This window comes from Diabrotica virgifera, chromosome 6, assembly GCF_917563875.1.
Source record: "Diabrotica virgifera virgifera chromosome 6, PGI_DIABVI_V3a".
Lineage (NCBI taxonomy): Eukaryota > Metazoa > Arthropoda > Insecta > Coleoptera > Chrysomelidae > Diabrotica > Diabrotica virgifera.
Genome location: NC_065448.1, coordinates 17116096 through 17143546, shown reverse-complemented (window position 1 = coordinate 17143546; position 27451 = coordinate 17116096). Strand labels below are relative to the sequence as shown.

Here is a 27451-nt window from a genome sequence, read left to right as displayed (position 1 = left end):
ATGTCTTTTTAATCCTACATTATAAAGTTAGATTAAATTAGCAATAGAATAGCGAAAACCGCATGTCGATACCTTTTTTCTATCTCAAGATATCTTAAGAAACGTGTAAATTTTAAACATAAATAGCCACAGTTAATGAGAACTAGTGTGCTATGGAAAACACAAAGAAATATTTTCCAGATGTCAATGTATAAAAATATAATTAATTAAAACAACAATATAAATACAAACAACACTATAAAATATAACAAAGAAATAAAAACAACTACTTAGTGACGACCTAAATATTCAAATTATTGTCCATCATTTTTGAAGCAAGCATTTACAATACTAATAAACTACTCGAGAAAACATTATCCAGAGAATACGAAAGCATTTCAAGAGCAGAAATTGAAACCGCTGTTCAATCTGAAAGAGTAAATGCTTGCAACGAAAATGATTTGCAAAAATTTGAACATTTATGACGTCACTAACACTAAATAGTTGTTTTTATTTTTTTGTTGTTTTAATTAATAGGGCTTTTCAACGCTTCTCATTTGTTTCGAGCCTCTGTCATATGTCGTATAATCCGTGATAATATTAATAGGTATACGAGATATGACCGAGGCTCGAAACAAATGAGAAGCGTTGAAAAGCCCTATTATATACGTTGACATCTGGAAAATGTTTCTTTGTTTTTATCACTACTTTTCATTAAGGCTATGGGTACATAATTCGCAAATATTTTACGTGTATCCCTACTTTTTCTGTCTTTACACGGCAAATTACGTGTAGTAAAATTCACACTGGTGTGGATATGTAAACATTACTAGAATGTCATTCTACTTGAAAATGTCATAATTAATTTAAAGAGATGGCTTTTGAATGTTCTTGGATAACTGTTATTTTTATAATTGCAAATTATTAATTCAGTTAACAAATGTGATAATTTTTTCACTAACTATGTTTTCAGTGATTGTAATAATTTATTTGTACAACAAAAACTAATAATCAATCGAGAAAAGAGGAAAAGTGTTAAAGTGATTTTTTAATAATATGTTGTTATTTTGGAACGCTTACAATTTTGAACATCTCTAACAACAAAATACTTGGATCACAGGATATATCTGATGTATGATGTATTCTCTGCTTGGATCTTCCACAAATAATACACAATAAATAACTTTTTATTAAGTTCACGTCTTAAATCAATTATTTATCAAATACACTATAGATCAATAATATTTAATCAATTTCTCAAAATATTCCCGATGCAATGTCAAATATTTAAAATTGTCACTGATTGTCAGTGTCTGACTGACAATCATTGATAATATATGCTGACAATATTATATTCGGTTGAGTGCGTTCGAAGACAAAGACAGATTTGGAAAATATTACCACGGCATTGTGTTCATTTTTTTCAAATCCTGAAAAAACCAATAAATATTTTTGAAAAATTTAAACGCAGAATGAAAGACTAAATTATTTCCGAGGGCCGAAAGTCCCTTAGAATAAATAAAAAGTTTATTTTGAATGAGATATTTGAAATTAAAAATCACACTAAATTTTCTCTTAGTTTTTTCACCCCTGTAACTTATTAAAATAAACATTATAGAAGTTCTCAGGGACTTTCGGCCCTCGCTAATAACGTAATCTTTCATTCTGCGTTTAAATTTTTCAAAAATACTTATTAGTTTTCTCAGGATTTGAAAAAAATGAATCCCCATTTGAATAGCATTACGTACAAAATACGTACCGATCCTCTTAACTTCGTTTACCGGTGTCAGTAGTTATGTTTTTAAATTTACACGTTTCGTATGATATCTCGAGATAGAAAAAAGGTATCGACATGCGGTTTTCGCTATTTCATTGCTAATTTAATCTAATTTTATAATGTAGGATTAAAAATGCATACTTGTATTTAATATTTTCCAAAGAAAACTAGATTCCTGAAAAAAATTAAATAACGCCTTATAGCTGGCGTATTACTTAGTAGGTTGGTTCGAAATCATAACTTTTACATTGACGAAAAAGATGTGTTTTCAACAAGGTCAAATTTGCAAGACTTGATTTAACAGAACCGGACTTACAGCCATTTTTTCATAACAAGGTTCCCACTCACCCCCACCTCTTATTTGCAAAGGTAGACCTAAACTTGCGAAATCAAATATGCGCAGAATTATATGAAAAATACGATGACCGGATTTTCAATGCCCCTTCATTAGGAGAATTTTGTAAAATTTTGATTTTTTAATTTTTGATATTCAATTATGCCCTCTAGCGGTGGACTCACAATTATGAAAATAATTTCCAGGCTTTTCCTGAGGTAACTTTTGTTATAAAATTTTTTATTTCAAAGCTCTACTATAAACGGTTCCTGAGATATGGCCGAGAGCCATTCTTATTGGGACACCCGGTACAAAGTGAACAACGATTTTAAAGTCTTTCATCTTAGAGGTGGATATCTTTTCAAATCGGATTCAGAAGTTTTTGCAGGAGCCAGTAAATTAGTTGCTGTGTACCCGTCAGATTTAAGTAATGAGTTTTTGGAGCAACTGCAATTTGTTAGAAAATCATTTGACACAGTTGGAGTCAGCGAACTCAATTTATGATGCAGCCAAAATTATTCTTATATATTTTCATTGCATTAGTGCTTGCATCTTGCGTACCAGAAGTGTGTTTTGCGTACACCTTGTTTTCAACTTTACTTGTTATGACCGCTAGTTCAGAGATATATTTCTAAACTTAAATTAATAAAACCATATCTTCGTAGTACAATGTCAGAAGCACGGTTATCTTCTCTAGCGCTTATAAGTATTGAAAACGAAGTTGCCCATCAGATAGATATTATTAAAATAATTGTAGATATATTCGCTGATAGTAGTGCACAAAAAAAGTTGTTCATCTCATAGAATAATACTATGTAATAATGTAATAATTTAAAGAGTGTAGGCGCAAAATTTTGGACTAATGCTTTTTAAATGCATTCATTTTTTTAATCCTGAGAAAACTAACAAAATTTTTGAAAAGTTTAAACGCAGAAAGAAAGATTACATTATTACCGAGGGCTGAAAGTTACTGAAAATAAACAAAAAGTTACTTTTGAATGGGATATTTGAAATTAAAAATCATACTAAACATTCTCTTTTTTTTTTCACCTCTGTAACTTATTAAATTAAACATTATAGAAGTTTTCAGGGTTCATATGTAATCTTTCATTCTGCGTTTAAATTTTTCAAAAATACTTACTAGTTTAAAATGAATTTAAAAAGCATTGGCACGAAATTTTGCGCCTACGCTCTCAATTTTTGTTCTATTTTATTCTATACCAATAAAGATCAAAGATATAAGTTTTTATAAACAGTGCATAAATACACTAACACATATACGTTTTTGTTACACAAGTAGCATTTAGTAATTTTTAAAGGGGGCCCCATGTCCTATTCTGCGGGGGGGGGGGGGCAGACGGAGTTTGTTACGCCACTGGCTGGCAGATCCACCACTGACCACTTATATTAGAGAGATATTGCAAATTTAATACAGCCTACGTTGCGTTATTTACACCGCGCTATTTTGACAGAATTGACATTTCTCAGACGTGTCATAAATACAGATATTGCTCAACATTTTGGTTGCGGTATTTTTACGGCTCGATTAAGATTAGTTTGTCTAATTTGTATGCAATTTTGGATGCAGATTTGGAAGCTCTTATTTTGGCCAATGCTAATGATGAAGACATCGAGTTTATCATATTTCATAACATTCTGGGAGATGAACATAACTATTACTATTACTTGCTCCAAATAAAGATTTTGATTTAAAAATTTAAATGGAAGGAAGGTTTGAATTTTATTCCAAATATCGAGCAAAATAAACAAATGATCCTCGAATGTTCTTAAAATAAAAGATTTTCCAGTTGTACTCTTCATGTTTTCCTGAACCAACGTCCAATTTTCTGGATAGGTAAATTTAATTTGACCTAAAAGTTATTTTAATAAACACAAATCGTCATCAGACATAAATCTGATTCGTTTGCTACTGTCTGAGGTACTCATTTTAGAAAATTATTACAAATAAACTGGGTTTTAATGAAAGACAAACAACAAACATAACCTGAAAAGAAAATAGCGCAACAAATACCGCACAGCGTAACGACTCCCTTAATAACGGCAGGCACTATTTCCAATAGCGCAGCGTAAGCCAGATATCACATCTGCGCATGCTCTACTGTCAAAATAACGCGTGCTGTAATACAGCAAGTGCAAAAGTGACTGTGCAATATCTCTCTATTGTGTAACAGTTAATAGACAAATATCCTACAATCAAAAACTGCATGTAGTGTAAGGACTTATAAAAAGCATACGACACTGTGCCACAAAGTAAACTTTGGGAATCCCTCGAAAAAACTAACACCAGTCTGAACCTCATTAAAGCTGTAAAGAATCTATACCACCACAATATAGCAAAAGTTAAGCTAGGAAAGGAAATCTCGTCAGGATTTCAAATGAATAAGGGTCTGAAACAGGGCTGCTGTCTATCGCCGACGCTATTTAAAATATATTTGGGGCAAGTTTTCAAATCCTGGAAAAGGAAATGTAAAAATATGGGTATACTGTTAAATGATAACATGCTATATACACTATGTTTTGCGGATGATCAGATTCTGATGGCCCAGGATTATCATGATATTGAATATATGACCAGCAAAATAATAGAAGAGTACCGTAACTGGGGTTTAGAAACGGATACAAAAAAAAAGGAATACAACAGGATCTAGCGTTGGAAAATGAAATACATAACTATTAATCACTGTCAGGAATCTAAATAGTTAGGACTTAAAATTAAACAAGATGGAAGATTGGACAAGAATATCCACGGAAGGACAGTTATCGCAGTATTGAACACAATCCTATGGGATTAAATTATTTCCAAAGAAAATAAACATAACATCATGGGTGTCTTGAAACTCTCCTGTCAAACGAAGACCAGAGATTTCTCTGATAATTTTAAGACAATTTAATCCAATTATCTTATTACAGATTACTGTGTCTATTAAATACAGATTACTATGCCTATTAAAAAGAAATAGTAGTGAAAAAAAGCCGTGAGAAATTTATACTTACTTTTTTCTATAACTTGTACTTTTGCTATGGGCTAACTTGGCTAGTGTACATTTTTTCTTAGAAATCAATTGCGTTATTCTATTTGATCGATATTTCTTTGGTTCCTCGGAACTGCATTTGCCGTTTTTGAATATTTTAGAAATAAGCTTAGACCAATCCTCTTCCTCGCTATCGCTATCCGTGGAAAACGTGCCGTCGGTCTGGGAATCCCAGCCTTCGATTTCTCTTTGAATTAGCGAATCGAAGAAGGCCATCATTTTGGAATCTTCGCCGGTTGATTGGTCACTGTAGTCGTGATTTATACGCTAAAAGAAAATATACGTGAACGTTAAGGTAGTTAACCCCGGATAACTTAATAACTCCGGTAATATTGCTCGAATCTACTTCTTTGGTGTGAATACTCTTGAATGGAATGGGATGTTACAAGACCTATGTCCCCCAAATCGAATTTGTATAAATAATCTTAAATAACTTCTTTTATTAATGGACTATCACCATCTGCCAACCTGCTGTATCCACTGTTGGACACAGATCTACCCTATCCTCTTCCACTGCTCTCTCCCTTGTGCTTTCTGCATCCAATTTTCTGTTGTTTTTCGTAAGTCGACCAGGCATCTTGTTGGTGGTCTCCCTCGGTGTCTCTTGTTGTCTATTGATGTTCAATGAGTCTCTTGATCCACCTATTTTTTAAATTTAAACGTGCTGTATGGCCGGCCCGTTTCCATTTGCCTTGTGCAATCTTTTCTGACATCTGTTGTTTTAGTCCTCTCTCTTACTATCCTATTTTCAGCATTCCAGCATTGCTCTTTTCATTGCTTTTTGGGTTAAGTTGCCTCCTTCACTGATTTCCATCCAGTCCTCTTGTCACTTCTTCTTCAGATGCAAATCCACTAATGGATGTTAGCGATCACATTTTCCATTAACTCTCTGTTTCTTGCAATGTGTATCAGAGATTGTATGTCGTTAATCCCTGTCCATTGTCTTATGTTTCGGAGCCAGGACATTTTCTTGCGTCCTATTCCTCTCTTACCTTCAATTTTACCCTGGATTATAAGTTGAAGGAACTGGTATTTTTCGTTTCGCATGATGTGACCCAAATACGCCCTTTTCCTTTTCTTGATGTTTTCGAAAAGTTGGTGCTCTTGGTTGATTATTTTAAGGACCTCTACATTTTTGACTTTCGCTGTCCATTATATCTTTAAGATATGGCGATAAAGTCACATTTCGAAGGCTTCTAATCTGTTTATATCCCTCGTTTTGAGTGTCCAGCCCTCTATGCCATATAGCAGCACCGACCACACGTAGCATTTAGTAACCTAACCTCTTGTCACCCATTGTTTCAACCGCTATATTTTTTACCTACCAGTATATTTTGTTATTTCCACAAATATAATAAATTGCAACAAAAAGTAATACTTACATCACTATTGCCCACCAAACTCATGTAATCATCATGAGTATATATTTTTCTAACTGGTTCGGTATGTTCTCTAAGAATCGAACCTCTCCAGTTTCCTATTGGAACTGAGCTCCATAGCTAAAAAAGCAAAAAGGAATACATAAAAGGTTATTTCTGGTCATAAACGGAAAATACATGGAACTGAGGAAATAGAGAGAAAATATGAAGATTAAAGTGGTAGCTATAAAATAGATGTAGAAACAAAATGAAAAAGAAGAGGAACCGCGATATTGGAAAAATGAAACTTTCTAATATATACAAAAGAGAGCTGAGATTGGGGTAGCATACATGGCTAATGTCCAGTTGCACCAACAAATAAACGATTGATTTTTTGATTTGGATGTTTTTGATGGAAAACTGTCAATTAAAAACAAACATTTTAACGATTCTCCCGAAAAATATTAAATGTTTTACCATCAAATATAAAAACAAGAACACTTTTCGTTTCTTTCGAAAAAGGTTAAAATTTAATATTTTTTGGGAGAATCGTTAAAATTTCTGTTTTTAATTTGACAGTGTTTTGACAATTATATTAACGGGCAATCCAAATTAATCCTTTATTTAGTGGTGCAACTGCACATACGAAAAATATCAATAAAACAAGGAAGTGGATATATTTCAATAAGCGTATACTTATTATAGTAGGGGAGCCCAAACGTGGATTTTTGCAGTTACTCGAGCGCGTCAGATTATCACATGGGGAGAAACCTTGTACCCTGTAAATGTATCTCTACCATATATTGGCTCTTAATACAGGGGAGTTAGTTAAGGGGGGGTCCGAAAAAAAAAATCTATCCTTAGAAAAACTCAGGGTTGTTTTGTTTTAAACATTTTGTTTTAATCAACTGTTTTAAACGTGTTTTAAACGTTTGCTTATGTTTAAAACAGTTTTTGTTTAAAACACTTAAATTAAACAAGTGCTTTTTTTTCATTTTCTTTACTAATATAACATCAAAAAAATTCTCAAATACATTATATAAACTTTTTAACATATATATTATTTATTTATTAACAATCTGAACACAAAAAAAATTGGAAAACTGAAAATATTTTGCAAAGAAGAGTTAATCAATTTCTCAAAACTGTTTCAGACTCATAGTAATCTTGTAATTTAAATCATTCACGTCATCACTGATGGAATTAAGCTCTTTAAAAATTGAAACCAACTTAGCAGCTTTGACACTGCCTAGCCGATTACGTAGTTTGGAATGGTAAACCTTATGATCAGAAGAGTCTTCTATGTTGGCTGACGATGCAACAGCTGTGTGAAGCTGTTGAGCAAGTTTCAATGCTGTAGTATACCTATTTATATTTTTCTTAGAACGCCACCATGCCAATGGTTTTACATTCTCAATATAGGTGTTTAGAAAACATATGGAGTAAAGGGTACACACTTTGCCTGGTAATAATAATAATCTAAAATGCTTCTGGATGATAATTTATAATGGATGGATGATAAGTTTATTTTCAATAAAGCGATGATCAAGCAAATTTGCCAAAAAATGAGCTGGGGTCACCAAATCATTTGCATATTTAAAAAAAAAACACTAAGCACCACCAGAAACAGCACAAAATAACTGACAATAGACGTTATTGCAATAGCCAACTTGTAATGCGGATTTATAAATAGTAAATAGTCTGGGGTTCCCCAGGCAATAGCTCCTAATTTTGCAATTGGTTTTCTGATCTATTATTTAGTAGAATAATAATAATAGATCAAACACTTTCAATTAATATTATGTTTAGGAAAATATGATTTAAACAATGTTTTCTTCTAAGTTTTATTTGTTTAAAATATAAAATTTAAAAACAAAAACATTTTTAAAGCAAAAAAAAACGTTTAAAACAAAAAACATGTGTTTTAAACAAGTTTTATTTATTTAAAACATGCAATTTAAAAACAAAAAAAAAACAGGTTTAAAACAAAAAAAAAAACGTTTAAAACAAAAAAAAAACGTTTGTTTTGTTTAAAATTAAAAAAACATGTTTTTTGCAACCCTGGAAAAACTCGAAATCGTCAGATTAAGATAAGGTAAGTTATTGTAAGTACATGCAAAACAATGTATATTTAAAAAATTTGACGATTTGAGCGGGGTGTAAGGAAATGGGCGTCACAAAGTTTCACAAAAAAAGCGAGTATTTCGCGAAATGAACGTCAGATCGAAAAGCTAAAAAATATATGTTCAATATTTTTCAAAAATCTATCGAATGATACCAAACACGACCCCCCAAAGAGAGGGGTGGGGGGTAAATTTAAAATTTTAAATACGAACCCCGCGATATTTCGCGAAATGAACATCAGATCGAAAAACTGAAAATACACCTATTCAATATTTTTGAAAACTCTATCGAATGACACAAACACGAACCCCCACGGAGGTGGGGTGGGGGGTTACTTGACAATCTTAAATAGGAGCCCCCATTTTTTAATGCAGATTTGGATTCCTTACGTAAAAATAAGTAACTTTTATTCGAGACATTTTTTTGGAATTATAGATAGATGGCGCTATAATCTAAAAAACGATTGTTGGAAATGGGAATTAAATTAAAAATTGGAAAGTCCCCCACTTTATGAAAAACTTAACTTTTTTTGGTCTTAGGACCTAATCTTCACAACCCAATAGGTCCCCATAACGCTCGAGTAACTGCAAATTTAGCATACTTTCCTCCCCTACAACTATTATATAAATTATAGATTATAAATCTAATTATATGCTAGAGATCTGATGAAGATGCAACAAAAAACGATAACAATGAGATCTAGAAGTAATGGGAAAAGAAGTAGAAAAATGGAACGATGTTATAGGATAATAAGGAGATATAAAATCAACAATAGTGGAAACCTATTAGTTGAACTATGTTTAGACAATAACATGATGGTCATGGAATATTCATCTTTTCTTTCTTCTTTTTTTAAATATTGATATTTGTTCAGATGCCTTATTAATATTGTGTCGCCTGTCTTCCATCTTTCTCAATTCTGAGTTGGTCGTACTGAACTCGTTAAATTAGTATCCAGTAGTTTATCTCAGTATGAAATTGTGCGACAAGAAGAAGAATAATAATTATTACTATTGTCAATAAAGTGTATACCAACCTTTATCATTTTCTCGACACCAGAAGACGCTATAAAATTATTATGGCTATTATACCGTACTTGATTCACTATGGACCTGTGACCTCGTAAAACCATATGAGATGAACCCCATTCACCTAAAAAGCCAGTTTGTTAAACAAATCGTTGTTTAAAAGATCCCTACTGTATTTCATTTACAGTACCCCGCACAAACCTTATGGAAATTAGGTCCCAGTGGATTCGTTCATACTTTGGGAAAATACTCTGAAGTATCCTGATAAAAAGTTTTCATGGGCACAACTCAATCGTATGAAGGATTTTCAAGATATAGAGGCACAAACTCGGAAAATTATAAGATTTACTGGGTATTGCAATTTCCTGAGTTACTGGTTATCAGGCAACATGTAGAAGTTTGGATCAAGGAATAGTACTAGTAGTCTAGAATTTTTTCCTGGCTATCCAATGGCGACCTTTACTTTGACCTCGACCTTCAACGGACGTCATCTTCTAGAGTTTCGAGGGTTTTCTGCATTAAACTGATATAAACAGATTACTTATGGGTTTTTGGGATCGCTAAACACGAATATGCCATCAAACTTGACCTAAGGAGGAGGTGGTGGCCAGGGCCACTGCAAGGGACGTCATCTTCTAGAGTTTCGATGGTTTTCGGCATTTAATTGATACAAATGAATTACAGGAGGGTTTTTTGAGGTCGCTAAACACGAATATGTTACCAGAACCGACTCCCGGAGCACCTGGTTTCCCAGCTAAATGAAAGGCGCTCCTGCAGTTTCGAAGGTCTTTGGTACTACATTATTGCAAACGGATTAGTTATAGGTTTTTGGGGTTGCTGAACACGAATACGTGATCAGCACAGACACAGGAGCACCTGGTGCCTAAGACAGGTTATCTTCTGGAGTTAAAAACCTAAGAGTAATCCATTTGATTCCTCCGAAACTCCAGAAGATAACCTTTCTTAGGCACCAGGTGCTCCTGTGTCTGTGCTGATCACGCATTCGTGTTCAGCAACCCCAAAAACCTATAACTAATTCGTTTGCATTAATGTAGTACCAAAGATCCTCGAAACTCCAGGAGCGCCTTTCATTGACCTTGGAAACCAGGTGCTCCGGGAGTCGGTTCTGGTGGCATATTCGGGTTTAGCGACTTCAAAAAACCCTCCCGTAATTCATTTGCATCAATTAAATGCCGAAAACCATCGAAACTCTAGAAGATGACGTCCCTTGCAGTGGCCCTGGCCACCATGTCATCCGGAGGTCAATTCTGATGGCATATTCGTGTTTAGCGATCCCAAAAACCCATGAGTATAGACCAGGGCATTTAGCACAAAATAAATAATTTTTTAAATACAGCACCTAGAGACTTGCAGTTTTTTGCATTATGTTCAGGATGACGTCAGGAAAAAAGTCTACTATTCAAAAATGGGTGGAAATGCATAACTGCACTGTAAAGTGCATAAAATGCATCCAAAATTGCATAAATATAAAAATAAAGTGAAAATCAGTATACTAAGGAACAAAATTTATAATTAGGGGGGTTTTTGGGGTCACTGAATACGATTACGCCATCAGAACTGACCTCCGGATCACCTGGTGCCCAAGGTCACGGCAAGAGACGTCATCTTCTGGAGTTTCGATGGTTTTCGGCATTAAATCAACGCAAACGGATTACTCGCGAGTTTTAGGGGTCCCTAAATACGAATATGCCATCAGAATTGGCCTCCGCAGTACCTCGTGCCCAGGGTCGTTACTAAGACACATCATCTTCTGGAGTTTCGAGGGAATTCGGCACTAAATTGATGCAACTGGACTATTCGGGGGGTTTTTGAGGTGTTTAAACACAAATACGAATATGCCATCAGAAGAGACTTCTGGATCACCTGATGCCCAAGGTCACTGCAAGAGACGTCATCTTTTGGAGTTTCGAGGGATTTCGGTATGAAATTGATGCAAACGGATTACTTACGGGTTTTTGAGGTCGCTAAACACGAATATACCATCAGAATTGGCTTCCGGGGTACCTGGTGCCCAGGGTCGCTAATAAGTCACGTCATCTTCTGGGGTTTCGAGGGTTTTCGGCATTTAATTGATGCAAATGGATTACTCACGGGTTTTTGGTGTCGCTAAACACGAATATGTCATCAGAATTGACCTTCGTAGTACCTGGTGCCCAGGATCGCTACAAAGGCACGTCATCTTCTAGAGTTTCGAGGGCTTTCGGTATCAAATTGATGCAAACGGATTACTTGCGGGATTTTGAGGTCACTAAACACAAATATGCTATCGAAACAGACTCCCTGTGCACCTGGAGCCCAAGATCACAGCAAGGGGCGTCCTGTTCTGGAGTTTGAGAAATTTCGGCATTAAATTGATAAAAGTGGATTACTTGGGGTTTTTTAAGTCGTTAAACACGAATATGCCATCAGAATAGACCACCGGATCACCTGCTGTCCAAGGTCACTGCAAGGGACGTCATCTTCTGGAGTTTCTAGGACTTTCGGTATTAAATTGATGCAAACGGATTACGGTGCAAAGGTCTGTCATGATGGCATCTTCGTGTTTAGCCACCTCAAAAACCTCCCGAGTAGTCCAGTTACACCAATTTAGTGCCGAAATCCCTCGAAACTCCAGAAGATGACGTGCCTTTGTAGCGACCCTGGGCACCAGGTACTACGAAGGTCAATTCTGATGACCTATTCGTGTTTAGCGACACCAAAAACCCGTGAGTAATCCATTTGCATCAATTAAATGCCGAAAACCCTCGAAACCCCAGAAGATGACGTGACTTATTAGCGACCCTGGGCACCAGGTACTCCGGAGGCCAATTCTGATGGTATATTCGTGTTTCGAGCGACCTCAAAAACCCGTAAGTAATCCGTTTGCATCAATTTGATACCGAAATCTCTCGAAACCCCAGAAGATAACGTATTTTGCAGTGACCTTGGGCACCAGGTTATCCAGAGGTCTATTCTGATGGCATATTCGTGTTTAACCACCTCAAAAACCCCCCGAATAGTCCAGTTGCATCAATTTAGTGCCGAAATCCCTCGAAACTCCAGAAGATGATGTGCCTTAGTAACGACCCTGGCCACCAGGTACTGCGGAGGTCAATTCTGATGGCATATTTGTATTTAGGGACCCCTTAAACCCGCGAGTAATCCATTTGCATCGATTTAGTGCCGAAAACCATCGAAACACCAGAAGATGACGTCTCTTGCCGTGACCTTGTGCACCAGGTGATCCGGAGGTCAGTTCTGATGGCGTAATCGTATTCAGTGACCCCAAAAACCCCCAAACAATAAATTTTGTTCCTTAATATACTGATTTGGACTTTATTTTTATATTTATGCAATTTTGGATGCATTTTATGCACTTTACAGTGCAATTATGCATTTCAACCCATTTTTGAATAGTAGACTTTTTTCCTGGCGTCATCCTGAACATAATGCAAAAAACTGCAAGTCTCTAGGTGCTGTATTTAAAAAATTATTTATTCGGGTGTTTTAGTGCAAAATGCCCTGGTCTAGTAATCTGTTTATATCAATTTAATGCCGAAAACCCTCGAAACTGACGTCCGTTGAAGGTCAAGGTCAAAGTAAAGGTCGTCATTGGATAGCCAGGAAAAAATCCTAGACTACTAGTACTTTTCCTTGATCCAAACTTCTACATGTTGCCAGATAACCAGTAAATCAGGGAATTGGAATACCCAGCAAATCTTATAATTATCCGAGTTTGTGGCTCTATATCTTGAAAATCCTTCATACGATTGAGCTGTATCCATGAGAACTTTTTATCAGGATGCTTCAAAGAGTATTCTCCCAAAGTATGAACGAAATCCACTATGACCTAATTTCCATAAGGTTTGTGCGGGGTACTTTACACCTTGCGAAATACCACTACCAGTATATACTACGTTCATTCCAAATATAAGCTTAGACGCAGATTAGGACACTGCGACGACACTACATACCCACCGATCATTATCCAGCCTCAAAGTCCATTGCTGACACAGGTCTCTTCCACGTGTTGCCAACCCCGTCTATCTTGAGCCGCTCTCATCCAGTTTTTATTAACGTTCTTAAATCGTCAGTCTTGCAGGTGGTCAACCGCCGCTTCTCTTGTCCTCCATTGGTCTCTAAGTCTCCATTGCTCTGTTACTCCAGGCTGTGGGTGAAAAATAGGTCGATTTCAGGATTAGTCCTGTCGCCAGGGGGGGTACAACGGCCTCGTTAATTCAGATGGACTTACCCAAATTTTTTTTATGTATTTTGACCCGTAGAACACGAATTTTTTGGGTAACAGTTGATCCGGATGTCGATAAGATTGTTATAGACCAAGAACTTGAGGAATCAAATAACAGCGATTTTTGGCAAAACAAAACAATATTTTGTATTTTTTGGGTCATTTTAAGCAAAAAATATTTCTACAAGTTTTTTAGTAGGATGCACAGTTTTCGAGATAAACGCGGTTGAACTTTCAAAAAATCGAAAAACTGCAATTTTTAAACCCGAATAACTTTTGATTAAAAAATAAAATAGCAATTCTGCTTAGCGCCTTTGAAAGTTCAAGTCAAATTATGTCGGTTTTGATTATTTGCATTGCTAAAAATTTATTGTGTTATTGCTAAACAAAGCTACAAACAACTAGTGCGTGAGTGATGTTTCTATGATTTCTCATTTAAAATCGAACGAGTAGGTAGAATAGGTACTAGTGCAATCAAGACTATTTCTACGTTACATGCGTTAAAACGCATGTAAAAGCACGGGAAACCCTACGTGTTTATAGCTTTGTTAAACAATAAAAAAATAAATTTTTACCAATGCAAATAATCAAAACCGATATAATTTGACTTAAACTTTCAAATGCGGTAAGCAGACTTGCTATTTTATTTTTTAATCAAAAGTTATTCGGGTTCAAAAATTGCAATTTTTCGATTTTTTTAAAGTTCAACCGCGTTTATCTCGAAAACTGTGCATCCTACGAAAAAACTTGTAGAAACATTTTTTACTTAAAATGGCCCAAAAAATACAAAATATTGTTTTGTTTTGCCAAAAATCGCTGTTATTTGATTCCTCAAGTTCTTGGTCTATAACAATCTTATCGACATCCGGATCAACTGTTACCCAAAAAATTCGTGTTCTACGGGTCAAAATACATAAAAAAAACTTGAGTAAGTCCATCTGAATTAACGAGGCCGTTGTACCCCCCCTGGCGACAGGACTAGATATAATTCAGGAATTTTTGAAACCCATCAGGTGTTGTAAAGGACGATGCCAGAAATAACTTCTACTAAAATGTGACCAAAAATATTGTGAGTTTTTTTTTTATTGCGATTTTCATTTGTTATATTTGCAATTTTTAAAGATTCTTAATTTTGCAGCTTAGGATATTGATTCTAGAGAAAAACTAATAGAAAGTTGTAGTAAATTAAAAAACCTACAATTTGAGCTATGGCAAGTTTAATTTCGTTTATTGATTATTGCAAAACAGCCTGCGAAAGGTCCAAAATGGCCGTTTTTTACAATTGCGTTATTTATTGTACAAATAATCTTTTTTATTTTTTAAAGCTTTAACATGAAGATCTTTCAATTCCAAATATAAAAAAAATTGTAAGGCCGGATTAACGAATTTGTTGCTTAGATATTATAAATTGTTTATCCCAAGAGGTCAAATGTCGAGGGCTATAAATTCTTGAAAAAAAATCGTAGAGAGTTGGTGAAACATCCAGTCTCCTTCTAAAGAGTTATACTTTCACATTCTGATGTAAATAAATGCGTAAAACATTTTAAACATCTAATTTTTGGGTTTGAAAATAAGGGGGCAAATTTCGTTATAAACATTTAGAGCTGAAGCGGCCCTGTACATCCTATGAGTTTCTAACTTACAGATTATTGTTGCTGAAGACGAAACGAAGATTTATAAAAAAATAAAAATTTTCTACAACCAACTGAAGCCGAGATAATTGTTTCTTTTTTTTCTTAAATCGTAGTGTCTTTATTTATAATAATTAAGAAATTATTTTACAGTCTTTGACTAAAGAAAGACTTATATTATCTTAAAATAAAAATTATTATAAAATATAGTTACATTTAATTATTAAAAATTATTTTTAAAATCGGTGCTTTTGCGAGCGGCCGAATTTTGCAAATCACCCGGCTCGCTTCAAATCCGCGCGCTCGGAAAAGTTTTACGTAACTTGTATTAAATTTTGACCGAAAACAATTTAATAATATCGCCATTATAATATACAGTCTATTTACCACTGTATTTGTTTTTTTTGATAAACTTTTATATGTGAAATCTCAGTTCTGAAGAAATAATATTACAAAAATGATACATTATATATGAAATATAATAATAATAATGTTACTTCTTATTATACAATATAAAACTTTTTCTTCTTGTAGTGACTATCCGTTTTGGATGTTGGCGACCATCATGGCAATCTGTACTTGTCACACTAAATCGGTACTGCTGCTCTAAAAAGATTTGTCGTTGTGTTGTTGTGATTGTGTTGAACGACGTACGTAAATTTTCTAGCAAGATAATCCTTCGCCTTCCTGGTTCTCAGTTTCCAAATGGGGTTTGCCAAATTGCCATGATGGTCGCCAACATCCAAAACGGATAGTCACTACAAGAAGAAAAAGTTTTATATTGTATAATAAGAAGTAACATTATTATTATTATATTTATATAACAATGAAAAAATTCAAATATATTTCATATATATGTATCATTTTTGTAAATTATTTCTTCAGAAATGAGATTTCACATATAAAAGTTTATCAAGAAAAACAAATACAGTGGTAAATAGACTGTATATTATAATGGTAATATTATTAAATTGTTTTCGGTCAAAATTTAATTAAATACAAGTTACGTAAAAATTTTCCGAGCGCGCAGATTTGAAGTGAGCCGGGCGATTTGCAAAATTCGGCCGCTTGCAAAAGCACCGATTTTAAAAATAATTTTTAATAATTAAATGTAACTATATTTTATGATAATTTTTATTTTAAGATAATATAAGTCTTTCTTTAATCAATGACTGTAAAATAATTTTTTAATTGTTATAAATAAAAGCACTACGATTTAAGAAAAAAGAAACAATTATCTAGGCTTCAGTTGGTTATAAAATTTTTTTATTTTTTTATAAATCTTCGTTTCGTCTTCAGCAACAATAATCTATAAGTTAAAAACTCATAGGATGTACAGGGCCGCTTCAGCTCTAAATGTTGATAACGAAATTTGCCCCCTTATTTTCAAACCTAAAAATTAGAGGTTTAAAAATGTTTTACGCATTTATTTACATCACAATATGAAAATATAACTCTTTAGAAGGAGATTGGATGATTCACCAACTCTCTACGATTTTTTTCAAAAAGTTATAGCCTTCGACATTTGACCTCTTGGGATAAACAATTTATAATATCTAAGTAACAAATTCGTTAATCCGGCCTTACAATTTTTTTTATGTTTGAAATTGAAAGATCTTCATTTTAAAGCTTTAAAAAATAAAAAAATATTATTTGTACAATAAATAACACAATTGTAATAAACGGCCATTTTGGACCTTTCGCAGGCTGTTTTGCAATAACCAATAAACGAAATTAAACTTACCATAGCTCAAATTGTAGGTTTTTTAATTTACTACAACTTTCTATTAAAAAGTTTTTCTCTAAAATCAATATCCTCAGCTGCAAAATAAAAAATCTTTAAAAATTGCAAATTTAACAAATGAAAATCGCAATAAAAAAAAGCTCACAATCTTTTTGGTCACATTTTAGTAGAATTTATTCCTGGCATCGTCCTTTACAGCACCTGATAGGTTTCAAAAATTCCTGAATTATATCACGTTTTTTCACCCACAGCCTGGGGTATGTGTCCATCGCCAATCTGTCATGCTGGCTATGTATTCTGCCATCTCCATTTTAGTCTGGCTATCCCTTCGATGACGTCAGTCACCTTGGTTTTTCTCATAATCTCTTCGTTTTTTATTCTGTCTCGCAGAGTTATTTCTAACATGGACCAATCAATTCTTCTATCTGACTCTCACTTTGGTAGCCGATGCTTTTGTTAAGGTAAGTGTTTCTGTTCCGTATGTCAAGACTGGAAGTACATACTGATCAACTACCTTTATCTTCAGGCATGTGGGCAGCTCACTTTTAAAAGTTTCTCTCTCGTTATCCATATGCTGCCCACCCAAGACCGATTCTTCTCTTCAGTTCACGGGTCTGATGATCCCTGTCAATCTTAATTTCATGTCCCAGGTATTTATATCTATCTACGAGTTCTATTTCTTTCCCACCAATACTGATGTTCTGTTTGGGTATCAAATTTGTCACAATTTTTGTTTTCGAGATGTTTATATTTAAACCTACATTTTCTGTAACCAAACGAGTTCCTATACCATCTCTATTGCCAATCCTAGTCACGTGACCCACCGAACAGTCAACTGAAAGTGGCGTCTTAGCTTATCTTGAAAATAAACCTAGTATAGCAAAATATGAAAGTTATAGGTATACTCACAATCATCCGTTGGTATCTTCCACATGTAGAGGTTGAAATCATCGGACCCACTCAGGACGTATTCATCGTTTTCACCGGCAAAGCAGCACGTCTTCATAGTACACGAATTATAGTACTGAGGATGGTAAAACTGGCACAAGGCATTTTCAGATTCGGCTAAATATAAAACGGGAGGCAGGCGACGTCTTAGAGCTAGCACTTTTTTGCCGGTACAGTCGAAGCAAGCGCTTATTCCGCTGGTTTTGCCGTTTTGTGAATCGTAGTGGATCAGTTGACTAAAAACAGTAAAGTTTTAAATGTTGGCACAAACATATTTGATGAATTATTGTGTTACCTAGTTGATGGTGTTCCCAATTTTCTTTTAAAAAAACTGTGTTTGCTCTGTTACCAAGCAATTAAATTCTTTATTATTAAAGTGTTATGTATTTTCTGTTAAAGTGTTATGTATTTTCTGTCAAAGTGTTATGTGTTTTTTGTTCTTTTGTATGGTGTGGAGACATAGACTATTAATAAACAATGTCTCAATAGATTGGAAGCATTTGAAATGTGGACATATCGAAGAATGCTGAGAATCTCCTGGACAGAGAGAATAACCAATCAAGAAGTACTAATAGCCCGATCAAAGAACAATCTGACCAAAAAAAATAATGGAAGGATGAAAATTTGGGAATAGGTAGTTGAAATTGTCTATTATTATATAAGAAAATTAGGGATGCTAATTAGGGGGTAATTTTCGCGATTTTTATTCCAAAAAATAAAAGGGACAAACAATATTTTGAGCGTAACTCACTTATTTTTAATGTTAGAAGGGCTTTTAGAAAACAAAAATAAAACTTTTTTTTAAACACTTTAAAAAAGTTGTAATTAATTTTCCCTGAATGATGCCTTTGGTCCCTTTTTTGGTTATTTCTTGTCGAAATATTCGATTTGAAATTTGACGAAGAGGGACCTACTCCTCGTTAGCTAAAACTCTGCTTCTACTGGGTCAACAGACTTCATGCGCACACCATTTGTTTCACTTTTTTATAAGCTATATTTTTGGTAAGAATACTTTTTTCGATAAACTTACTTTTTGAGTTATTTGCGAAAAACCGTCCAAAAGTATGTTTTTTTTTTGTTAAAAATGAACATATTCACTTGCAAATAACTCGAAAAGTATTGACTTAGTGAAAAAACTCTATATAACAAAAGTTGCTTAAAATTAGTTATTTTATCCAATTCCGGACTTATTTTGAATGTATATTTTCACCCCGGAGAAGGGGGTATAAAAATGGAGGGTATGTAGAATTGTAAACTTTTTCTTATATAATAATAGACAATTTCAACTACCTATTCCCAAATTTTCATCTTTCCTTTATTTTTTTGGAGGTTTTCGTTAAGTTTTGTATTCCTTGATCGGGCTATAACGACAATAGAGAACAGCAGGGAGATACTGGATTCCATTAAAATAAGAAAACTACAATATCTGGGTCATATAACCCGTAGTGACAGATACGAATTCCTAAAATTAATAATGCTGAAAAAGATTCAAGGAAGGCGCAGGGTAGGTAGAAGAAAAATGTCCTGGCTGAGAAATCTGAGAATGGTTTGGATGCAGGTCAACTGAACTCTTTCGGGCTGTAGTGTCAAAAATTAGAATAGCAATGATGATTGTCAACCTTCGTCGCTGAGATGACACGTAAAGAAGAAAAGAAGAAGTCGTCTTTATTTCCTGATGTTTGGAAGGAGTGTTTTGTTGTACTAGCCCGATCAAAGAACAATCTGACCCAAAAAAAAATAAAGGAAGGATGAAAATTTGGGAATAGGTAGTTGAAATTGTCTATTATTATATAAGAAAAAGTTTACAATTCTACATCCCCTCCATTTTACAAAGATGGAGGGAAACCCCCTCTCGAAGGTGAAAAATATACATTCAAAATAAGTCCGAAATTGGGATAAAATGACTAATTATAAGCAACTTTTGTTCTATAGAGTTTTGTCCTTAAGAGGAAACAGTAGCGATCAACAGGTAGCAAAAACGCGTTCCAAGATTGTGGCTGTAATTTTGAATATTTTTTCGAGATATTTGGCACACGTATTCGTAATATAATAAAGAATGGCGGTACAGAGGCAATTTGAAAAATATATTAATATGTGGAAATTACTCTGTAATTAAATACAATATTAAAAAAACGAGCCTGTACCGCCATTAAGAAGACCAAAAAAATACTATTTCTTCAAATAAACTTTTTTATCCGATGCCCAGATTTTGTGTCATTTTGGAACTACTAAAATTTTTTATTTCATTAGTAGTTCCAAAATGACACAAAATCTAGGCATTGGATAAAAAAGTTTATTTGAAGAAAGTGTATTTTTTTGTTCTTCTTAATGGCGGTACAGGCTCGTTTTTTTAATATCGTATTTAATTACAGAGTAATTTCCACATATTAATATATTTTTCAAATTGGTCTCTGTACCGCCATTCTTTATTATATTACGAATACGTGTGCCAAATATCTCGAAAAAATATTCAAAATTACAGCCGCAATCTTGAAACGCGTTTTCGCTACCTGTTGATCGCTACTGTTTCCTCTTAAGTCAATACCTTTTTAGTTATTTGCAAGTGAATATGTTCATTTTTCACAGAAAAAAACATGTTTTTGGACGGTTTTTCGGAGATAACTCAAAAAGTAACTGTTTCAGCGAAAAAATATTCTTAGCAAAAATATAGCTTATAAAAAACTGAAAAACATTGTGTATGCTTGAGGTATGTAGACCCAGTAGAAGCAGAGTTGTAGCTAATGAAAAGTAGGTTCTACATCAAATTCCGAATCGAATATTTCACTGTGAAATAACCCAAAAACGAAACACTTTTCGGGGAAAATTCATTTCATTTTTTTTAAAGTGTTTAAAAAAGATTTATTTTTGTTTTTTAAAAAAACTTGTAACATTAAAAGTAAGTGAGTTGCGCTCAAAATATTGTTGGTCCCTTTTATTTTTTGGTAAACAAATCGCGAAAATCACTTCCTAATTAGCATCACAAATAAATTTTATCATTTACTTATATGTTACTTATGTATACTGTATATTATGTATAATATACAGTTACTTTACTTATGTATTATTTATATGATCTGTAAATTTCATCGGTTCAAAGTGCTTAATATTGAAAAAGCTGGAGTTAAAATGGCTTGAACGAGTAACTAATCACGAGTTTATGCAAATTTTGAACAGCCATAGCATAACCAATTTTTGTCTAACAAGAAAACAAAACTGCAAAAATATTCAGAAAAGCAAAACGTACATTTTGTTACTCTTTAAGATTTTTGGTGTTACTAATAATTTTTAAGTTAATTCCATGAACAATTCCATTTTTTTTTCAAATTAAATTTTTTTTTATTTTAAACCCAATTTTTTTTAAAGTGAGTACTTTGAACCAATGAAACTTATAGATAATATAAACAATAGATAAGTAAAGTAACTTGTGAAGCGGTAACGATTAATTTTATTTGGGAAGCTAATTACGGGGATTTTCGGGATTTTTGTACCAAAAAAATAAAAGAGACCAACAATATTTTGAGCGTAACTCACTTATTTTTATTGTTAGAAGTTTTTTTAAAAAAACAAAAATAAACTTTTTTTTAAACACTTTAAAAAAGTTGTAATGAATTTTCCCCGAAAAATGCTCTGTTTTCTGGTTATTTCACATTGAAATATTCGATTTGGAATTTGACGAAGAAGAACCTACTTTTCATTAGCTACAACTCTGCTTCTACTGGGTCTGCAGACCTCACGCGTAAACCATTTTTTTCAATTTTTTATAAGCTATATTTTTACTAAGAATATTTTTTCGCTAGATTACCGTCCAAAAACATGTTTTTTTTTTTGTTAAAAATGAACATATTCACTCGCAAATTACTCGAAAAGTATTAACCTAGTGAAAAAACTCTATAGAACAAAAGTTGCTTAGAATTAGTCATGTTATCCAATTCCGGGCCTATTTTGAACATATATCTTGTCACTCCTGAGAAAATATTTTTCACCCCGTATTTCCCAATTTTTGTAAATTGGAGGGGATGTAGAATTGTAAACTTTTTCTTATATAATAATAGACAATTTCAACTACCTATTCCCAAATTTTCATCCTTCCTTTATTTTTTTGGAGGTGTTCGTAAAATTTTGTGTTCCCTGATCAGGCTATACGTTGTACCGATATTAAAATGTGGTGACAAAGAAAACATTGAAAATTATCGAAATTTATGTATTCAGTTTGCATTACCTAAATTGTTCAACAGTTTGATAGCTAAACAGCTATCTTGGCTGTGCAGTGGGCTCATACGCCCTGAGCTTCGCTGGTAACGCCACCTACTTAGCGGATTACTAGTACAACTTTCGTTGGAAATTTCGCTGGAAAGAGAAAAGTGTTGCCTATCCTCTGTGAGATTCGCTGGTATGGCTGATATCGCCATCTAGCGGATGACTTACTGTTTCGGCCGGAAATTTAAAGAGGAAAGGAGAAAAGCAAATAATACTTGTTTCAAACTTATTATTTAATTCTTATCGTGTAATATTTACAACGCAAAGAAGTAATTGGATTGTAATCGATAGTTAATATCAATCAGTAAGTACAGAATTTATTATTCATTATGAATATTTTTACGATTTTGCTTATCGTTTTGAGGTTTATGTTTACAGATAATAGAAAAAATGTATTTTGCAAAAAAGTATAATAAGTTGATATAATTATAGTATAATACTTCTTAAATATTAGATTATGCATTTCTTGCACTTAAATAATTAATTAAGAGCGTAAACGTAAAATTTCGCACCAACTCTTTTTAAATGCTTTTTTTTTTCGAATCCTGAGAGAACCAATAATACCGTAGGCTGTGGGTGAAAATTAGGTCGATTTCAGGATATAATTCAGGAACTTTTGAAACCTATCAGATGTTGTAAAGGACGATGCCAGGAATAACTTATAATAAAATGTAACCAAAAATATTGTGCGCTTTTTTATATTGCGATTTTCATTTGTTAAATTTGCAATTTTTAAAGATTTTTAATTTTGCAGCTTAGGATATTGATTTTGGAGAAAAACTGTTTAATAGAAAGTTGTAGTAAATTAAAAAACCTACAATTTGAGGTACAGTAAGTTTAATTTGGTTAATTGGTTATTGCAAAACAGCCTGCGAAAAGTCCAAAATGGCCGTTTTTACAATTGCATTATTTATTGTACAAATAATTTTTTTTATTTTTTAAAGCTTTAAAATGAAGATCTTTCAATTCCAAATATAAAAAAAATTGTAAAGCCAGATTAACGAATTCGTTGCTTAGATATTATAAATTGTTTATCCCAAGAGGTCAAATGTCGAAGGCTATAATTTTTTGAAAAAAATCGTAGAGAGTTGGTGAAACATCCAATCTCCTTTTAAAGAGTTATATTTTCATATTCTGATGTAAATAAATGCGTAAAACATTTTTAAACCTCTAATTTTTGGGTTTGAAAATAAGGGGGCAAATTTCGTTATAATCATTTAGAGCTGAAGCGGCCCTGTACATCCTATGAGTTTTTAACTTACAGATTATTGTTGCAGAAGATGAAACGAAGATTTATAAAAAAATAAAAAATTTCTACGACCAACTGAAGCCGAGATAACTTTTGGGTTTGAAAATAAGGGGGCAAATTTTGTTATAAACATTTAGAGCTGAAGCGGCCCTGTACATCCTATGAGTTTCTAACTTACAGATTATTGTTGCTGAAGACAAAACGAAGATTTATAAAAAAATAAAAATTTTCTACAACCAACCGAAGCCGAGATAATTGTTGTTTTGTCTTAAGTCGTAGTGCTTTTATTTATAACAATTAAGAAATTATTTTACAGTCATTGACTAAAGAAAGACATATTATCTTAAAATAAAAATTATTATAAAATTTCATTACATTTGATTCTTAAAAATTATTTTTAAAATCGGTGCTTTTGCGAGCGGCCGAATTTTGCAAATCGCCCGGCTGGCTTCAAATCCGCGCGGTCGGAAAATTTTTACGTAACTTGTATTAAATTTTGACAGAAAACAATTAAATAATATTACCATTATAATATACAGTCTATTTACCACTGTATTTGTTTTTCTTGATAAACTTTTATATGTGAAATTTCATTTCTAAAGAAATAATATTACAAAAATGATACATATATATGAAATATATTTTTAATTTTTTCATTGTTATATAAATATAATAATAATAATGTTACTTCTTACTATAATATACAATATAAAACTTTTTCTTCTTGTAGTGACTATTCTTTTTGGATTTCACATATAAAAGTTTATCAAGAAAAACAAATACAGTGATAAATATACTGTATATTATAATGGTAATATTATTAAATTGTTGTCTGTCAAAATTTAATACAAGTTACGTAAAAATTTTCCGAGCGCGCGGATTTGAATCCAGCCGGGCGATTTGCAAAATTCGCCCGCTTTGCAAAAGCACCGATTTAAAAAATAATTTTTAATAATTAAATGTAATTATATTTTATAATAATTTTTATTTTAAGATAATATAAGTCTTTCTTTAGTCAATGACTGTAAAATAATTTCTTAATTATTATAAATAAAGGCACTACGATTTAAGAAAAAAAAACATTATCTCGGCTTCAGTTGGTTGTAGAAAATTTTAATTTCTTTATAAATCTTCGTTTCGTCTTCAGCAACAATAATCTGTAAGTTAGAAACTCATAGGATATACAGGGCCGCTTCAGCTCTAAATGTTTATAACGAAATTTGCCCCCTTATTTTCAAACCCAAAAATTATCTCGGCTTCAGTTGGTCGTAGAAATTTTTTATTTTTTTATAAATCTTCGTTTCATCTTCAGCAACAATAATCTGTAAGTTAAAAACTCATAGGATGTACAGGGCCGCTTCAGCTCTAAATGTTTGTAAAGAAATTTGCCCCCTTATTTTCAAACCCAAAAATTAGAGGTTTAAAAATGTTTTACGCATTTATTTACATCAGAATATGAAAATATAACTCTTTAGAAGGAGACTGGATGTTTCATCAACTCTCTACGATTTTTTTTCAAAAAGTTATAGCCTTCGACATTTGACCTCTTGGGATAAACAATTTATAATATCTAAGCAACAAATTCGTTAATCTGGTTTTACAATTTTTTTTTATGTTAGGAATTGAAAGATCTTAAATTTAAAGCTTTAAAAAATAAAAAAAAATTATTTGTACAATAAATAATGCAATTGTAAAAAATGGCCATTTTGGACCTTTCGCAGGCTGTTTTGCAATAACCAATTAACGAAATTAAACTTACCATAGCTCAAATTGTAGGTTTTTTAATTTACTACAACTTTCTATTAAAAAGTTTTTCTCTAAAATCAATATCCTAAGCTACAAAATTAAAAATCATTAAAAATTTCAAATTTAACAAATGAAAATCGCAATTAAAAAAAAGCGCACAATATTTTTGGTTACATTTTAGTAGAAGTTATTCCTGTCATCGTCCTTTACAACACCTGGTAGGTTTCAAAAATTCCTGAATTATATCACGTTTTTTCACCCACAGCCTGGGGTATAAGTATATTTGAAAAATTTAAACGCATAATGAAAGACTACATTATTATCGGGGGTCAAAAGTCCCTGAAAATTTCTGTTTATTTTAATCAGTTATATATATACACCGTTTTTAGGCGGTAACGCCCTTCCGGTAGGGATCTATGGAGGAGTGTCACCGAGTCGCAAGCCCTTATCCCTTGCCGTACCTCTCCTGCATAGGCCGATCAGACACCAGCTTATTCCAGACCAAGTCGTAGATTCTTTTTAGAATTTGAGACTATGACGTCAGCCTTTTTATTTTTCTATTCACCGGGCTGGGGCTCGAACCTCGATCACCTCGACCGCATATCCACTAGATTTGTCAATCGTGCGCCTCAGTCCGCTTGGCTAATCTGATCGACTGATTTTAATCAGTTACAGGGGTGAAAAAAAGAGAAAAATTAGTTTGATTTTTAATTTTAAATATCTCGTTCAAAAGAAACTTTTTGTTTATTCTAAGGAACTTTTGGCCTTTTAAATGAGACATTTAGTAAAAATTATATGCAAGTCTTAATACAGAACGTCAAATTTCCAGTTAAAGTTCATTGACTTGTCACTACTGGCGCTCGCGAATTTTTAATTATCCCCTCTACCTACGAGCTCAAAGCGGATACCAAAATATCAGCATTGTTTTTGTGCAAAAAAATCTACAGCTACTAATTTAATTTGATATCAGTCTGAGCTTATGAAGCAACTCGAGGGTCGAAAACAGGTTGATGCTATATATACAAAATTCAGTAGCATTTGATTGTGTTGATCATCCAATTCTTCTTGCAAAATTGCTTTCTGTGGGATTTCTTGTTCAGTTTGTTGAATGGATAAAAAATTTATTGTCAGGTCGTAGTCAAAGAGTAAATGCTGTTAATATTTCAGAGTCGTCAATAACGGTCACCTGAGGTATTCCTCAGGGAGGACACACATCACCTATTTTTTTTTCAATATATTCGTTAATAATATTATGATCTGTTTTTTCAGTAGTCAGTGTTTAATGTTTGCTGAATAATTAAAGTTCTGGATAGTTGTTGATGATTTTAGAGATCAATTCTCTTTACAAGCTGATTTAGATCGTTTACACAATTGGCGTATTAGACAAGGCAAAAAGGCCGGTTTCGTTGGGAAAAATATTCCCATGAGATTTTTTTGCATAATCACATTCGTGAGACACCCCAGAATAAGGTTCAAGAGGTCGCCCACACGAAAAGTGGTCCAATTTTTTTTTAACATTTTTTTTAATCAAACAAATTTCAAGACAAATCAGACAAATTTTCTTTAGGTTTTTTGGACCGTTCTGGACAAAAAAGGTCTGTTATATTTTTTCTCTAAGGTTGATCGTTTTCGAGTAATAAGCAATTTAAAATTTGAAAAACGCGAAAATGGCCATTTTCAAGGCTTAATAACTCGGTTAAAAGTTATTATTAAGAAAGTCAGAATGTGACTAAATCAAAGTTTAAAGCCCCCCCTACAAGATCCTGAAGCGGTTATTTTTAAGTAATAATAATGAGCGCCATGCACGTGCTAGGCGGCCGTAAATGCTGAGTGCGAGAGAGATGCCATTCCGGCAGTCCACTTGTGCATCTTACTCGCACTCACATTTACAACCGCGTCAATACGATCTAACCGCTCATTGTTATTAATTAAAAATAACAGCTAAGTAATAAATTAATGACACAGAGTTCTTCAGGA

General features: G+C 33.1%; 1 protein-coding gene across 1 annotated transcript in view; it reads right to left on the bottom strand.

Annotated features, from left to right (window-relative positions):
* The window catches only part of LOC114328194 (DDB1- and CUL4-associated factor 5), an 86593-nt gene that overhangs the window by 17054 nt on the left and 42088 nt on the right, over positions 1–27451 (bottom strand). Inside the window, exons 5-8 of the mRNA XM_028276979.2 lie at positions 18184–18458; positions 9662–9777; positions 6526–6642; positions 5106–5410 (exon numbers count right to left, since the gene is read on the bottom strand). Of these exons, the coding sequence (XP_028132780.1) occupies positions 5106–5410; positions 6526–6642; positions 9662–9777; positions 18184–18458 (813 nt within the window). The remainder of the gene's footprint in view (positions 1–5105; positions 5411–6525; positions 6643–9661; positions 9778–18183; positions 18459–27451) is intronic.